Here is an 18,536-nt window from a genome sequence, read left to right as displayed (position 1 = left end):
CCGAGGGAGGAGAATAGAACAACAACATGACTTCCTGCTCCTATCCCTGTCCTGAGCTCCAGGTGAAATCCACCTGCAAACCTCAAGGCCTTTCCTGATGCAACTGAGCAGCACATTGCCACATTTTTCTTAATGAAAGCTGTAGTACCGGACCTACGCCCATGGTGTTATCAGGCTCCACGCAGTTGCCCATCCACGCAAAGGCATTTCCGTGGTAGAAGCTAAGCTGTTTTCTCATACCGCATTATGCTGGAGGAGTTATGATATGTAAACATACCTAACTGCCACTATTGCAAAAATGCAGCTAGATGAAGAAAGCATTGATTTTTTTTTGGACTATAAAAAAGATGTTCAGACTCTAGAACGAGTGCAGAGAAGAGCAACCAGGATGATTAGGGGACTGGAGACTAAAACATATGAAGAACGGTTACAGGAACTGGGCTGGCTAGTCTAGTGAAAAAAAGAACCAGCAGAGACATGATAGCATTCCAATATTTGAGGGGCTGCCAGAGAGAGGAGGGGGTCAAGCTTTTTTCAAAGCACCTGAAGGCCAGACGAGGAATAATGGATGGAAACTGAGCAAGGAGAGATTCAACCTAGAAATAAGAAGGAACTTTCTGAACATGAGAACAATCAACCAATGGAACAGCAGTTGCCTCCAGAACTTGTGGGAGCTTCATCACCTGAGACTTTCAAGAAGTGATTGGACTGCTATCTGTCAGAAATGGTGTAGGGTCTCCTGCTTGAGCAGGGGGTTGACTAGATGACCTAGAAGGTCTCTTCCAACTCTGTTAATCTGTTAAAATTCTTTTCCTTTGATGCAAAGGGAACTCAGCCTAAGTTAAGCAATTCAGAAATCTACCCCAATTTTGCTCAACCAGGAATTGCCTGGGTTGGAAACCAGTAGCAGTGAAGTTATTGACTTGATAGTTTGTCTTTTCACTAGTTTGGGCTGTGAGTCCTTAAAAATTATCTGACTATATCAGATCATTTTTTTCCCAACCTGATGCCCAGCAGATGGGTTGGGGCAAGAGCTTGCAGAATCCACTACATCACAATTTGAAGTTGCATTCTCAGACCATCTGCATTTTATTCCAAAAGAAAAGAAAAGAAGAAAGAAAATGCATTTATGGGACCCAGAGCCATAAACGGTTCCTTGGGAATAAGCTCCGATCAATCATCCTTCTCAAGACTATGCTGACAAGGCCTAAAACATACACGTTAATTGTACGGGTCCAAAAATAGGATAAGGCAACTCACACAACTACACAACCTTCAGCAATATTTTGAAGGAACCCGTTGATGCCAGATGGGCAAACTGTGTCTGTGTGTGTGTGTGTGTGTGTGTGTGTGACAGAGAGAGAGAGAGAGAGAGAGAGAGAGAGAAGGGGGGAGAGAGGGAGATATCAGAGATCAGCCCTCTGATCAGCAAAGTAGGAAAGATGATTAAGCAATCTGTGAGACCACTTCCAATTAAAACAGTGTTTCTCAACCTTGGCAACTTGAAGATGTCTGGACTTCAACTCCCAGAATTCTGTTGAAGTCCAGACAATTCAATTCTGGGAGTTGAAGTCCAGACATCTTCAAGTTGCCAAGGTTGAGAAATACTGAATTAAAAGAAAGTGGATGGTCAGGAAACTATGATCACAGTTATTCCAGATCTGGGGTCCAGTTCAACACGTAGATGCTACTCAGGGACGTCTACACAGAGTATTTCTAGGCATTGTATCAGCTCTTTACAAATTTACGACAGCTGCAGATTAAAGCAAGAGTCTTTGCTGGCCTTCTAACAAAGTTAATTCTTAATTGCCAGGGATTAATAATGACCAATTAATTAGGATGAAGCTGATGCTCTTCTCCAGGCGCTTGTCAAAGATCTGCTGAATGGCCAATCAGCATCTCTTAAGTGTGTTTCCAACCGAAGGGCTCCTTGGGATTAATTTGAGCCCAATCTCCCTCCCTCTGGCCAAGAAAAGGCCAGCATCGCATCACCCATCAAACCTACATGAAGCCACCGAAGGGCTCCAGAGTACCTGCCACATCTGGAAACACCCCAACTCCCAACCCCATAGTTAGCAACACATGTGATTATTATATATCATCGCAAGGCCCCAGGGCCAATGTGTATACCTTTCCCAAGAGAGAGCTGTGAGAGGACACTCAAGGCAGAAGTAGATCAGTGCAAGAAAAGTGGCCGGACAGATCTGTGGTTTTTTGTTTTTTTGTTTTGGGGGGGGGGGGGGGAGAAGCAAGGGAAACCAGCCTGGAGCAGAGCAGGGGCGACCCAGAATCAGGTTGTCCCAAACGCAGCTGCCAGGCTGATTTCGCAATCCCTAGCTACAATTTGTAGAATTGCAGAGACCCAGGTTTTTGTTTTTTCTTTCTCCTGAAGTTATATTTTACAGGAGTCAAGTGAATTCTTGCACCCCGGTAGGAATGCCAAAAAGGGAGCCCCAACATTAGGTGCAAGAAGAACTGGGGAAGCAGAGAAGAACGCCTAGGAGTGGGTCCCCTCTCTCCAAGCCAAACGCGTTGGGTAGGCTCGCCTTCTCCGGCTGCAGTGATGGGCTTTGTAGTCCGGCAAAGATCAGCCAAGCAGGAAGCCAGGAGAAAGGAAAGCCTCTCTCCTGTCCTGGCCCAGGCGTCCCACTTCCTTCCCACCCCCCACCCCACCCCCAAAATCCTCTGCTCGCCCCCCGACCCACCTTGACGGAGTCCACGGGATACATGACCGTGTGCTCCAGGATGCCGGCCACCGCCCCGGCCGTCATGTGCGTGTAGAGAGAGGCGTTGTTGGGCAGGCTCTCGTAGTCCTCCTCGCGGGGACTCTCGCCGTCCATCAGGAGCCCGGCGGCGGAGGAGGGGGAGGAGGAGGAGGAGGAAGACGTGAGGTTGGCCGGCGTGGCCGGCGTTTGCCCGCCGCCGCCGCCGCTGCTGCTGTTGCCGCCGATGGTGGAGCCTCCGCCGCCGCCGTTCCTCCCCGCGACGCCGCAGCTTAGTTCCATCCGCGCGCAAAAACAAGGCGAAGCGGCCGCTGCGGGAGGGGAGACACCGTGGAGGGAGGCGGGGAGGGAGGGAGGGAGGGCAGGAGGGAGGAGACGGGGTGGGGGTGGGGTTGGGGGGGGGAGAGAAAGTTCACTTCGGAAAGTAACGCTTCCCCCCGCCCCCGACCCGCCCTCCCCGCTCCGCCAGCCGCCGGCCAATCGCGGCGCGTAAAAGCGCAGCGCCCGGTGCGCCATTGGCACAAGCTGGGTTCCTTCCTTGCCGCCGCGGCTTCCTGGCAGCCAGCCGCTGGGCCGGGTGCTGGAGGTGACTTACAGTCCTGCCAGCAAATCCTCGGGAAGGCAAAGGGCCGTGCTTGCGCCGGCTAGGCGGGATCCAGGCCTGCGCTTTCCTTGGGCCGCCTGCCCGCCCTGGCAAAGACGGGACGGGGATGGCAATCGGGCTTGGAGTCCGGGAAGCGCAAAGGAGCGGGGTTTTTTTTTTTGGGGGGGGGGGGGGTTCTTGTTAGTTTACGAGTTGGAAAAATGCGTGTGTGTGAGAGAGAGAGAGAGAGTTGAGGCATGCGTGAGCTGAGCCGGCCTGCAATGCCTGGACCAAGGGCCTGGATTTTCTCGATCCACTCGATCCGGGATCCCCTGGGCTCTCTTCTGCTTTGCCACCCTGGGTTTGCAAAAGCGCCTTCCTTGCTTTAATAAAGAGGCGTTTGAGCCGAACGAGGGTGGGTGATTGAATTGGGAGACCTTCACAAATAATAATGCAAGATGCAAGAGCCCGCTCGCAGGAATAAATGGAATCCTGATTTGTTGAACAAACCACAACTGGGCAGCTTTTGCAACGTTCTGATCTCTTCAAATAGCTTTGTCAGTTAGTTCATGCTTTCCATGTGCTATCAATTATATTACACTCAAGAGAAGCATAGTGGTCACCATTGGAAGTTGAAGGACTAAAAATCTATCATAATACCAAACATTCATCACAGTAACCCAGGACTGGCAAGTCGCAGAAGGGAACGAGATTGTTTAATCATCTGACCATTCATTGCAACATAATTATACTGTTTTCATTTTTCACCACTTAAGGCAGCATACAGAGTAACACAGGAGATACAATAATAAATAACAAAAACAATCCAGGCCCCTCTTTCTCCCAAAGCATTTCGGAATATAGTAATTTGTTTATTTTTACATACCCCGGAGTGGCTTGTTTGGTTTGAAACAAAAATGTTCAAATCGTTCTTTGTGGTTTTCTTGGCACAGTTAAGTGAACTCGGTCAGTGGTGGTTCATTCAACAAACTCTGGTTTGTGATGCGTGACTCCAAATAAAAGTTAGCAGTTATAAGCAAAACAATTTTGCAATACTAAATTTTCCGGTCAGTTTAATCACTAAAACCTCCAAGGACAAAGTGGTGGGAACTAAAACCATATTTATGGTGTCCGCTTGGCAAGATTGATTTTAAATGGGTGGGCCACCAGGAAATCACCCAAATGTTTATTTTATATACAGGCAGTCTTCAACTTGCAAATATTCATTTAATAACTGTTTAATGTTACAATGGCATTGAAAAAAGTTACGTACGACTGGCCCTCGCACTTACAATTATTACAGAATCCTCATATGTCTCTTGTTGGTCACATCTCCCCGACCCATCAAAGTGGGGAGTCAGGGAATGTGGGTCCCATCCCCGAGGGAGATACACCTTGTGGGACCCAGAAGAAGGGCCTTCTCTGTGGTGGCTCCGTCTCTCTGGAACATCATTCCCCCCAGAGATTAGAACGGCCCCCACTCTAATACTCTTCTGGAAGGCACTGAAGACCTGGTTCTGCCAGCGGGCCTGGGGAACGCAGAGTGGGATGGAAGCCATTAAATGGCTTGTGTGATCTGCTGTCGCCAGGGTGGGAGGTGGGGGGGTGATTTTGTTATATTGAAAGGTAAAGGTTTCCCTCAAACATATGTCCTAGTCATTCCTGACTCTAGGGAGCGGTGCTCATCTCCGTTTCAAAGCTGAAGAGCCAGCGCTGTCCGAAGACGTCTCGGTGGTCATGTGGCCGGCATGACTAAATGCTGAAGGCGCATGGAACGCTGTTACCTTCCCACCAAAGGTGGTCCCTATTTTTCTACTTGCATTTTTACGAGCTTTCAAACTGCTAGGTTGGCAGAAGTTCACTCCATTACAAGGCACTAGGGATTCGAACCGCTGAACTGCCGACTTTTCTGATTGACAAGCATCTTAGCCACTGAGCTGCCATGTCCCTTTTATATTATATTATATTGTGTATGTATGTGTATATACATACATACCTACATACATATAGCATTTTTGCTGATAAATGAAATGAAACTAGTATAGCTCTATTTCAAGCTATTTAACTCTCATCAACTAGCCATACCCTTACTGGGATTCGAACCTGGGCTGTTTTTACATAGGCAGTTATATTAACCTCTAAGCCACAAGCTCTCCTCCCTTATCAGCTGAGCCAAGGAAATAAGAGGATTTTAAGGGTGGAGCTGAAAGGCAAAAGGGAAGCAGTATGCTCCCTCCCATATTTGGGCATACCAGGTGCTTTGACATAACACTTTATACACACACATACACACACACACTATACATATTGTTATATTGTACTATATTAATTTATTTGATTCTTTTTGTTAGTTTTTATTGCTTTAAATGTGGTTTTATATTCTGTAAGCCACCTTGAGTCGCCGTGGGCAAATAGCCGGTAATATAAATTCAATAACTAAATACATATGATCAGAATTTGGGTGCTTGGCGACCAATATGTATTTAAAACATTGGCAAAGCCCTGGGGTCATGGGATTGCCAATTCATTTAATCATCATATGCTTCATTTAACAACTGCCACAATTTCCTTCACCACCACGACAAATAAAGGTCATAAAATCAGGCCCAACTTACTTAGTAAGCACCTTGCTTCATAACAGAAATTCTGGCTTCTATTGTGGTTATAAGTTGCAGGCTACCTGCAGATAAAAGAGGTATAATTTTTATTAAAGCTTTGAAATGAGAAGATAAAAACAAAGTTTTTAGCAAAGTAGTATTTTTAAATGAAGTTTTCTTTTCTTTTTTCATTTTCATAACATATAATCACATGCATACTATTACATAACCAACATTATATTGTATTATTAAATGTTTACATCAATTCATCTTACCAACAACTCCCAAAAACGAATTATTGGCTCTTCTGCTCTCCATATACCATATTTGTACTTTATTCATCACTTTCTTCTCCCTCTCTCCTCCCCCTCCCTACCTCCTTTCTTCCCTCTGTCATCCTTCCTTTCTCAACTTCCCCTTCCTCTCTCCTTCTCCTCCCTCCCCTTACCACTCCTCATTTCTCTCCTCCTCTTCCCCCCCTCTTGCCCTCTCCTATCCCTCTCTTCTTCCCTTACCTTTCTCCTCTACTTCCCACTCTTCATCTCATTTATTTCAGCTTCTGAGCGAGCTACATTTTATGTTGATGGTATTTATAATTCCTTTTCAATATACATATTTAATTTTAACCTGTATTCTCCTTTTTAGTAAAGAAAACAATATAACAGAAAAGTATACATATGCAGTCATTGTGCTTTTAAACACTTCCCCCAGCCTAATTTTGGCCGAGATGTAAACCTGGTTACAATTTCCCGCTATTCTCATCATTATCTTTATATAATTATACATCCCTGCATGTAATATTAAGTATGGAAAAGAAAGGGAAGGGGAGGGAGGAAGCAAGAATGAAGTTGAAAAAGAAAAATGTACAAAGAAGTCTTTCAAAGTTCTTCACAGCAGTGATCAGTTCAAATATATTTTAACCTCTCTCTCTAAAGTTACATCGTATAGGTAACCCTCCACTGAGCCCAAAACTGAACCCAAAATGTATGTTGTTAAATGAGGCATTTGTTAAGTGAGGTTTGCCCCATTTTATGAAGTTTCTAGCCACGGTGGTTAAGTGAACCTGTGTGGTTAAGTTGTTAAGTTAGTCATCCGATTGTTAAGTGAATCTGTCTTCCCCATGGATTTGATTGATCAGAAGGTCGCAAAAGGGGATCATATGACCCGGGACACTGCAAGCGTCATAAATATGAACCAATTGCTGAGGGTCTGAATTTTAATCACCTGATCATGGGGATGCTGCAAAGGTGGTCACTCTGAAAAACGGACGTACCATATTTTTTGGACTATAAGACGCACCCGTGTATAAGACGCACCAGGATTTCGAAGAGATAAGTAAGGAAAAAAAGTTTTTGCCATTCCCCCACTCCGCAGAAGCACTCTGCAGGCTTCAGCAGGGCTGAGATAAGGCACAAACGCCAAAACGGGGGCATTATTCCCTTCCCCCAGCCCTGCTGAAGCCTGCAGAGTGCTTCTGGGGGGTCGGGGAAGGCAAAAACACCCCCGTTTTGATGAAGAACGCCCTGTTTTTCGCCCATTTTTCAAAAAATGGGATGCGAGGGTTTCTGGAGGCCAAAAATGGCTGTATTCGGTGTATAAGATGCACCAACATTTCCATGCTCTTTTTGGGAGGGAAGGTGCGTCTCATACTCCGAAAAATATGGTAAGTCACTTTATCTAGTGCCGTTGTAACTTTGAACCATCACTAAATGGACTGTTGTAAGTTGAGGACTATCTGTGTCACTCTCCTCTCTATCATCTATCCTATTTAATCCTTAAAACCGTAAAATCACATTTCTTTAGGCAGCGAATCCAGAAGAGACCTTCAATCCTCAATGAATGTAATCCTCCCAAACATTGAGCTCCAACTCTGGCCAGTCTTCAGCTCATATAATCAGAAATCACGTGGATTCCAACAACATTTGGAAGGTGGCCAAACTTCAAAAGATTGCTGCAAGAGGAAATAATGATCTGAAAAGAAGAATTGGAAAAAAACCCCATGTTAGGACAGTTCCATCCTCTTGGTGCCAGCAGTAAAAACAAAATCCCTTTCCATCATGCCTGACTTCCAGAGGCATTGGATGGAGATTGTATCACTGAAATACATGCTGGAAAGGATGCAAATACAACAACCAACTAGATTAGATTAACAGAGTTGCAAGGAAACTTGTAGGTCATCTAGTCCAGCCCCCCATCCAAGCAGGAGACCTTACCCCATTTCTGACAAATGGCAGTCCAGCCTCTTCTTGAAAGCCTCCAGAGATGAAGCTCCCACAACCTCTAAAGGCAACTTCTGTTCCATGGGTTGATTGTTCTCATGGTCAGAAAGTTCCTCCTTATTTCCAGGTTGAATCTCTCCTTGGTCAGTTTCCATCCATTATTCCTTATCTGGCCTTCAGGTACTTTGGAGAATAGTTTGCCCCCCTCCTCTCTCTGTGGCAGCCCCTCAAGTATTGGAAGATGCTACCCTGTCTCCCCTGGTCCTTCTCTTCCCTAGACTAGCCATGCCCAGGTAGTCCTCAAATTACAGCAGTTCATTCGGTGAGTGAAGTTATAATGACATTTAAAATGTGTCTTGTGGGCATTTTTCCCACTTGGAACCGTTTGCAACATTTGGTGACCAACATGGTCACGCCATCCAAATTCAGACACTTGGCAACTGGCTCAGATCTGTAGCAAGAAAGATCATACAGTGGAGCAAAATTCATTTAACTGTCTCGCTTAGCAATACACATTTGGGGCTCAATTGTTGTCAATCAAGGACTTCCTGTAGTAAAGTTTTAAGTCTTCTTGGACTTATTGGGGGTCTCTAGACCCAATTCTCAGTCCCCACTGAGTTCAGGAGAATACTTATTCATTCCCGTGTTGCCTAACACCCATTGGCAGAAGGAAGACTTTGCCTCTTAAGTTAGATTGACTTTCGGGATGGGTATGAATTCATTTATTTATATTTTCATTCTATTTTATATATTTTCACCCATCTTTAGCCCTAAAAATATCATTCAAAATTCCTATACTAATACTGCAAACAATTCTTTGGAACATAGGATTAAGTCTAATCTTAATTCTTAGAGTGGTAATATTTCTTAAGTGGTAATATTTCTACAAAAGAGGGGGAAATGGATAAAGATAAACCTGGCAGCCTTACAGGCTGGAACATTTTAAAAAAAAAGAAACCAAAGGCTTGATTTTGGCTGGTCAAGAATAAGCAAGCTATTTGAACAAATGCAGTCAAGGCCAACATTGAAAAACTATCAGAGGATTAAAATACAGATTGTACACAGAAGCAGAAGAAACTGGGGGTCTTATATTCAGCTCGTGCAGGAAGATTGCACAAATGGATTCTAAACAACCTAACACGCTTGATGTAATGACGCACTGGAACATCTGTCAAAATTATCATCTGGCAGAAATGGAAAAAAAAATTGCTGGAAACGCATAGTTGAAAAAGTAGTCGAAACGAGCAGGTTAAAATATGGTGGGATTTCTGAATATGGACTGATAGAATCTTAGCCATAGTACACCAGATATAACTCTTGACTGAGAAAAAGAAAGTGCGGACAAATGATGTGGCAATGCCAGGGGGATACTACACAAAGAATTGGAAAAGGACACAAAGCGGCAACGACCCAGGCCTGCCATGCCCCCGAACTGGTTCCCCGGTCACCGCCGTCATCTAGTGTTTGAGTTCTGTGCATAAGCAGAACAATTTTAATTGAACTGGCATGTCAGCGCGAGCGAACCGACAGTAAAGCCGGCCAGAACCCACCCGTTCCACTGAGTGCCGTACCCCCCAAAATCATGGTTGGCACTTAGAAAATATATACATTGACAAAACTTCTATCTGCCAATTATGAAATGCCCACACTGCTTGGATCTGCATATACACTTTTATTTTGTTTATTTATTTAGTTTGTCAAACATGTACGAGATAACGGGTATAAGTACAAACATGGACATGAGCACATGAAATAAGTACAAATAGGGACAGTAGAACAGCTACAGTAGGCACTCTGGTGCGCTTATGCATGCCCCTTATAGACCTCCTAGGAATGGGGTGAGGTCTACGGTAGACAGTTTAAGGTTGAAGTTGTGGGGGTTTGAGGAAATAACAATTGAGTCAGGCACTAATCTGATGCATTAAGGTTCTGGGGAAGCAGCTGTGATTTAACACTTTGTATAAAGCTAAAGGTTCCCCTTGCACATATATGCTAGTCATTCCCAACTCTAGGGGGCGGTGCTCATCTCTGTTTCAAAGCTGAAGAGCCAGCACTGTCCCAAGATGTCTCCGTGGTCACATGGCCGACATGACTAAACACCGAAGGCTCGTGGAACGCTGTTACCTTCCCACCAAAGGTGATTCTTATTTTTCTACTTACCTTTTTACATGCTTTCGAACTGCTAGGTTGGCAGAAGCTGGGACAAGTAACAGGAGCTCACTCCATTATGCGGCACTAGGGATTCGAACTGCTGAACTGCTGACCTTCTGATCAACAAGCTCAGCGTCTTAGCCACTGAGCCACCTCGTCCCCTTAACACTTTGTGTACCTAATAATAAATTTTCTCCAGTAGAGAACCATCATGGCCTTTAGAAACTCCACTGTCTCTGGTGTTATGCCAACCTGGGTTAAATGGGGGCCAAGATAATCTAAAGAGGATGCTATTATTCATTGGGCAAGGAAGGTCACCAGTTCAAATTGTCTGGATTCTAGAGTTTACTTTTGCAAGCAAAATTACGAGAAATGGATTGAGAAAATGTTCTCTCTCACCAACTTCCACACTTCTACGGCATGGCATGCCGCCCAACGTAAGCCGAGGGGCAACTCGGCATGACTTGCTGAATCATTCGAGACACTGAAAATCCCCAACTGTGTGGCCGCTACCTAGCAAAAAGACTTCGGTGTGGCTTCAGAATGAAAGACCTCCATCTGTTTGTGCTTTTATCCAAATGCAATATATTTAGTTTTCAACTGAATGTAGTTTATGTTAATGGCCTTCAAGCTGTATTGCGCCACAAATCTCTTTAACCTTGCAGCTCAAAATGATGGAGTAGTTCCATGTGAATCTGAGCAGCTGTTGTTCAGTGCTCAACAGTTTAGGCTGCTGCATTTCGTTATGTTGTTTGTTTATTTGTGAATTTATATACCGCCCTTTAAAAAGGAAGAAGAGTACAGAAGTTCAATATTTTCTAAAACCGAATTTAACGCCTGGAGCAGAGGTGGGATTCAAAATGTTTTTACTACCAGTTCTGTGGGTGGGGCTTGGAGGGCGTGGCGGGGCTTGGTGGGTGGGATGGGGCGTGGCTTGGAGGGCGTGGCAGGGCTTGGTGGACGGGGCAGGGGAAGGATACAGCTGGGACTTGGGAGGCAGAGAATAGATGGGGGTGGGGCCAGCCAGAAGTGATATTTACCGGTTCTCCAAACTACTCAAAATTTCTCCAGAACTGGTCAGAACCTGCTGAATACCACTTATGGCCTGGAGGTAAATGTATGTTGCTTTCTGGGCCCAGGTTCTTAGAACAACTACTAATTTTCATAATTATAAACACATCACAAAGTAGGGGACATTGTTTTTTAAATATATCATCAATGAAAAAGATTTGTAAAAGAATTATTCATTTTTTAAAATGTCTGGTTTAAAATGTTGCCTTTAATAATTGGTTATTTACAACTTATTTTGTTGCCGCTTGTTTCCCATCAGCAACTATATGATTATCTAAGCCAGAATCCAAAAATGACATCCTTGATCTATCAAAATTTGTTCTTCTCCCCACTGGAGCAACCCAAACGCTAGAATTCTGCAAGATTTTAGATGTGTTGTCATGTATCTATTTAAAGGAGACACACATATAACAATCTAAAATTGTGGATAGATCAAAACATACTTACTTGCTCATCTGTTCATAATTTTGCACATGAATGTCCGTGCACAATGATGTATGATTAGGACCACCAGTTCAGTTAAGAACCATGTTAAAAATATCTCATTTATGCACTGCGGATGTGGCAAAGAAAACATGAGATCCAGATAGAAAAAAAAAGATGTAATTAAGATATGTTTGGGACAAGGTGGCTCGGTGGCTAATGGACTGAGCTTATCAATCCGAAAGGTCGGCAGTTCGGCAGTTCGAATCCTTAGCACCGTATAACAGAGTGAGCTCCTGTTACTTGTCCCAGCTTCTGCCAACCTAGCAGTTGGAAAGCATGTAAAAATGCAAGTAAAAAATAGGAACCACTTTGGTGGGAAGGTAATAGTGCTTCCTGCACCTTCGACGTTGAGTCATGCCAGCCACATGACCATGGAGATGTCTTTAGACAGCACTGGTTCTTCAGCTTTGAAATGGACATGAGTACCGCCCCCTAGAGTTGGGAACGACTAGCACCTTTAAGAATATGTTTAAGTGCATACAAGAAGGCATTTTTCATTAGGGCTTATTCAATGAGCAGGTACAGAAATTAGAAAATACTGAATAAGAGTTTGGTGACTTTTATTCTCAAATCCTACACTATCAGCACAACATTAAAGAGGAAGTTTTCATAATGCCTGACAATAAAAAAAGGAAGTTTAAAGACAATAACACTAACAAGTGACCAAAATGTCCAACGTTAGATCAAATGAACACAGAAAATTTTTAGGAAGTTGTTCATTGGCCCCAATGAATAAACTTCAGTTAAGTGCCAGGTGCAGTTGGATGCTTCTGCAGAGCAGAATTTTTGACTTAAGATTTTTCCCTTCTCTCAAGGTAGTAAAGGTAGGATTTTAAATAGCCACCATAGTTTAAAGAGACAAGGATCCTGTGATTACCATCCCTTCTGCATCTTAGGCCTAAGAATAAGTAAAGTAACTTCAGAAGATCACAGAGATTTTCCCCACTCCTCCAAATCAAATCTCTCCTGCCAATCTAGCAGTTTGAAAGCATGCAAGTGTGAGTAGATAAATAGGTACCACTATGGTGGGAAAATAAGAGCCTTCCATGGTGTCATGCTGGCCACATGACCACGGAAATGACTCAATGGCCTCGAAACATAGATGAGCACCGCCTCCAACCACTAGTAAAGTCCACAGGGACTGCTTTACCTTTTTAAAAAAAATCAAATTAAACATATCATTATATTTAACAATGCATATTAGAAATGCAAATTTAGTTTCAGTAGAAGTGCTACCTATCCTTTACTATGTAGAGGGCAGCTTTCATAAGAATTGGAGCAGGGGAGTATAGAGGAGAACATTTTAAAAACCAGAAAGTCCAGTTGTGTAGGACTCAGAAATCCATCATAGCAGGTGTCCAAAATGTCGGTCTGCCTTCGCAGAGTTTATTTGGCTTTTCTACAGTTTCAACAAGCAAAGCAAAAGCATAGGTAACAACAGCGTCGTTATTGGCTTATTCTCCTCGTCAATTTCTAAGACCATCCCAGCCAGGGTAGAATCTCACATCACACAATAGTTCCTGGTAGTGCCTGGTTCTACTAATTAGGTGAGCTCATAGTTAGTTGAGGTCATTGGTTACTAAGGCGCATGGCAGTTTGCTGCTCATGCCTGTACGTAACCTTTGTATAATATCTGCACAGTTGCCTGTTAGAAAAGCACCTTTGGGACAACCATGACCCAGAGGACTGAGAATCTTCATAGACGAGAAGAAAATTAAGCCCTTATGTTGCTAAGTGAGAAATGTGTTAAGTTATTTTAGTCCCGTTCGATTATTTTTCTTGACACGTTTGTTAAGTGAATCACTGCAGATGCTCAATTAACACGCTTGTTCAGTGAATCTGGCTTTCCCCATGGACTATGCTTGACAGATGGCTGCTAAAGATAATCACGGGACCCCAGGACACTGCAACCGTCATAAATATAAACCGGTTATCAAGCATCCAAATATAAGCCCCGTGACTATAGGGGTACTACGATGGTTGAAAGTGTGAAAAATGGTCATACGTGAATCTTTAAAGTGCTGTTGTAACTTCAAATGGTCACTAAACAAATTATGGAGGATGGAGGTAGTGACAGATTTTATTTTCCTGGGCTCCAAGATCACCGCAGATAAGGATTGCAGCCAATAAATTAAAAGAGGCTTGCTCCTGGGGAGGAAAGCTATGACAAATCTAGACAACATACTAAAAAGCAGAGACATCACCCTGACAACAAAAGTGTGCATAGTCAAGGCTGTGGTTTTCCCAGTTGCAATGGATGGCTGTGAAAGTTGTATCATAAGAAAGGCTGAGTGCCAAAGAATGGAGGCCTTTGAACTCTGGTACTGGAGAAGACTCCTGCGAGTCCCTTAGACTGCAAGGTGATCCAACCGGTCAGTCCTAGAGGAGATCAACCCTGACTGCTCTTTAGAAGGCCAGATCCTGAAGAGGAAACTCAAAGACTTTGGCCACGTAATGAGAAGGAAGGACTCCCTGGAGAAGAGCCTCATGCTGGGAACAATTAAGGGCAAAAGGAGAAGGGGACGTCAGAGAATGAGGTGACTGGATGGAGTCACCAAAGCAGTGAGCTTAAGTGGACTCCAGAGGATGGTAGAGGACAGGAAGGCCTGGAGCAGCGGTGGTATTCAGCAAATTCTGACCAGTTCTGGAGAACCATTAGTGGAAATTTTGAATAGTTTGGAGAAGGGTAAATACCACCTCTGACTGGCCCCGCCTCCATCTATTCTCTGCCTCCTGACTCCCAGCTGATCAGGAGGAAATAGAGATTTTGCAGTATCCTTCCCCTGCCATGCCCACCAAGCCATGCCACGCCCATAGAACCAGTAGTAAAAAATTTTGAATCCCACCACCCTGAGGAACGTTATCCACGGGGTCGCAATGAGTCACACACGACTTCACAACTAACAACAACAAAACAAACGGTTGTAGGTCAAGGAGTGTCTATACCGTTTCCCCCTTTCCCCCTGAAAGATCATGGTTCTTGCGAGCAAATTCAGTTTTCCTAAGAGCCAGCTTTTAATACAGAAAGCTTTTAGAACAGAAAGAGGTCCTCATTAATTTGGATTTGAAGGGCACCTTCCAGAAAAAAGAGATGAGGGGGAATAATAAGTGGAAAAACAAGGAAAACGCTCCCTCATCCATAACCCAATTGAAAAAAAAAAAGTACAGGTAACCTCTCACCTAGCCTGAGAAGAATTGAGTGCCCTTAGAGGTCACAGATACTGGTTGACTGTTAACAGGGAAACTGGAAGACAGACAAGGAAAGGAAGTAGAATTGTCTGGCCAGAGAATCACCAACCTCATGCTGCAACATCTTAACCTAACTCCACGTGGTTAGACCAACGCTCTTTGGCACTGCGGTTGTGCAACCAATGAGTTTAAAATGTGCAGTGAAGCAATTGCACAATCTCCAGACCGGCAACTTGAGATGACGGTAGGGGGTGTGGACTCCCCCCCCCCCACACACACACCAAAGTAAAATTTTATGAAGAGTTTCTAAAAAAAAAAAGATTAAAAAACAAAAATCTAGTGTAAAATAAAGAAAGGAAAAGCCAAACAGAACGAAAGTGCAAAAAAGGAAACAAAAAATGAAAACGGAAAAACAGCTTTCTATTTTCTTTGCAGCCGTTGTAAATGTCATTACAAAACTGGTTACAAAAGAAAGCTCTCTTTTCCCCACCCCCTTCTTACTACTGTATTTTTTTTCCTAATCGTCAAAACCGTAAGTCATAAGTGTCTCTTTTCTCCCCCGTTTCATGCAAAATGACAGCATGAGGAGACTACCCAGAAAGTGTTTAATGGCACTCGTAAGACCACATTCCACAGATAACAACAATTGCGCCAAGGAGAAGCGTAAAACACTTCCAGAGGCAGACAGAGGCTGAATTTGGAGATAGTTATATTTTCTGACTTGTCGTTCTGGCCATGTAGCTCTTGGTGTACCTTTGATTCCTATAAGTTCAGAAGTTGCCATTCAACAGATACTTATTTTGATCCTTCTCCTCTCCCATGAAGAGGGAAATAATAATGCCATTTATAAATCCGTAAATAGATTGACAGAAGGGAAGGAAAGTGGACGTAACATTATACTTCATTTATTTATTTTAACCCTGCCTTTATTCATTTTTATATAAATAACTCAAGATGGTCAACATACCTAATATTCCTTCCTCCTCCGATTTTCCCCACAGCAATAAACCTGTGACGTGAGTTGGGCTAAGAGACGGTAAATGGCCGGAAGTCACCCAACCAGTTTTTCATGCCTAAGGCAAGGCTAGAACTCCCAGTCTCCCAGTCAGCACCTTAGCCACGACACCAAACCGGCTCTACAAACACTACGAAGGATAGTATGTCAGTCATATGCATACCTGCAAACAATGTACTTTTTGCTAAAACTGAGGTGCCTTCTTGTATAGCCAAATGAATATCATGCATGCGCATGAAAGATGAACCTGTACATTGGTATGTGTAGGAAGACAAATCTACAGTGGTGTTAAATAAAAGAACCTTCTAAAAAGTAGTGGGAAAACCATGGCAATTGATCGTTTTTAAATGCATGAAATTTTGACTTACTCTTGGCAAAGGAAAGACACAGAGCCGTGGTGGCACAGTGGTTAGAGTGCAGTACTGCAGGCTACTTCTGCTAACTGCTGGCAGTTTGGCAGATCAAATCCCGCCAGGCTCAAAGTTGACTCAGCCTTCCATCCTTCCAAGGTGGGTAAAATGACAACCCAGATTGTTGGGGGGCAAGAGGTTGACACTGTAAGCTGCTTAGAAAGGGCTATAAAGCACCGTTAAGCAGTATGTAAGTCTAAGTACTATGGCTATTGCTATTAATGGTATGTTTTACTTTGTTTGATTCTGAGTGAGTTGTTGGATTCCAACTTAGAGTTGATTTTGGGGAATCACATGACTGTGGTTTGTTCATTTAACAAAGCTGCAAATATATTTTGACTACTGTATTTTTTGGAGTTTAAGACACATCTTTCCCCCCGCCCCCACCCTAAAAGAGGGTGGAAATATTGGTGCGTCTTATACACTGAATATAGCCATTTTTGGCCTCACCCCCACATCCCATTTTTTGCTAAAAACAGACCTTTTTTGCAAAAACAGAGGCATTTTTGCCTTCCCCCAGGCCCCAGAAGCACTCTGCAGGCTTCAGCGGGGCTGGGAGAAGGCAAAAACGCCCCCATTTTTGCAAAAAATGCCCCATTTTCCACCCATTTTTGCAAAAATGGGGGCATTTTTGCCTTCCCTCAGCCCTGCTAAAGCCTGCAGAGTGCTCCTGGGGGCCAGGAGGACAAAAACCTTTGTTTCTTACTTATCTCTTCGAAATCTTGGTGTTTCTTATACACCGGTGTGTCTTATAGTCCGAAAAACTACGGTAATTGTTGAATGACCCTTGGAATTGTTTCATATATATATTTAAGTTCCTGTTGAATTGTCGCAAGGCGTACAGTTTACCAGAGAGTTTTGGACATGAAGATTTCGAGATTTGGCTATTTGAAATCCGGCAATTATTTCCATCTGAGGCTACAGTTCTACTTCATTCTGAGGCAAGATTTGGCTCCACGGAGGTGGTGGTGAAGCTTTGATGCCCATGAGTAGGTGCTACCAAAACTACCCTGTTGTTACCAATAAAGGAGAATATTTGTAGCTCAGGGTTGACCTGAGGGGTCCTGGGTACTCTTTGAGCTTCCTTGTTTTCGTGCAGACGTTTCATTACTCTAACTTACAGTGGTGCAATTCAGCCAGTTCTATCCGGTTCGGGCGAACCAGTAGCGGTGGCAGAGGGAGGCTCCGCCCACCCAGCCAGACATCATCACCTCCCGCTTTTGACGCTCTGCGCATGCGGGGAAGGTCCTGCGCACCTGCTCACATTTGCGAACCAGTAGCAAAGGTAAGTTGATTTCACCTCTGCCTCAAAATGTGCTGAGGCAGAGGTGTTGTTTGCTGTCAATTGATATAAATCGAGAGCACCAAGGACGCTGCTGTTAAATTAATGCATGTTCTTTTATGTACACAGTTACGTACTCAGGGCCTTCCTTCTTTATAGGTGAGCATTTCTATAAATGTACATGCTGGATGTGCATACACTGCGGATACATTTTTCTCAAATCCCTCAGATTATTTCCTTCTCCATTTCCCTTTTTGTCAGATTTATATCCTGTCTTTTCTTCATAATATCAGGAATAAAACCCCAAGGCGTTTTTTTTTTCAAAAGGCAATTGGAGTTTGTTTTGAAGAAGCATCTTGGATGAGAAGCGAAACATCTTCAAGGGAAAAACAAAGTCCAGTTACCTTTTGAAAAATGCCCCTTTGGGACAACCATGATCTGGATGACTGAGAATCTCCATGGGCATTAAGAATAAGAACTCCCTTTCATTTTACTTCCAGAATAACAACATGGTAAGGTTAGGCTAAGAGGGAGCGTGACTGGTCCAATTTCTCTCAGCTGATTTCTGCCATTCAACCTAAACGTCAAGCTGGGTTATCTTCAGTTTTTGGTTCAACGCTGCAAACACTTAAGGTCGACATTTGGTGCCAGAGAAATGTGCCTTAATTTGCCAAGAGGACACACAATTGCTGCTGCTCTCTGGAATGTGGTTGCGTAAGTCACCTGACATCGCCCACAGAACCCTTTCCCTCGTAAAATATGTGTGTGATTCTTGGCCTTAAGTCAATATTCCTGTCTTACTTCCTCTTC

General features: G+C 43.8%; 1 protein-coding gene across 3 annotated transcripts in view; it reads right to left on the bottom strand.

Moving 5' to 3' along the window:
• SLC25A37 (solute carrier family 25 member 37) overlaps window positions 1-18,536 on the bottom strand; it is a 65,563-nt gene that overhangs the window by 42,457 nt on the left and 4,570 nt on the right. The window contains exons 1-4 of one of the 3 annotated variants that reach the window (XM_081960808.1): window positions 15,987-16,038; window positions 7,697-7,874; window positions 5,922-5,986; window positions 2,706-3,034 (exon numbers count right to left, since the gene is read on the bottom strand). In XM_081960808.1, the coding sequence (XP_081816934.1) occupies window positions 2,706-3,005 (300 nt within the window). In that variant the 5' untranslated portion in view covers window positions 3,006-3,034; window positions 5,922-5,986; window positions 7,697-7,874; window positions 15,987-16,038. Of the gene's footprint in view, window positions 1-2,705; window positions 3,035-5,921; window positions 5,987-7,696; window positions 7,875-15,128; window positions 15,146-15,986; window positions 16,039-18,536 lie in introns of those variants that run through there. The other 2 variants (XM_081960809.1, XM_081960810.1) reach the window with 2 other exon arrangements.

Source organism: Natrix helvetica (assembly GCF_964273705.1).
Source record: "Natrix helvetica genome assembly, chromosome: 8".
Classification (NCBI taxonomy): Eukaryota; Metazoa; Chordata; class Lepidosauria; order Squamata; family Natricidae; genus Natrix; species Natrix helvetica.
This window is presented reverse-complemented; position numbering and strand designations above follow the sequence as displayed.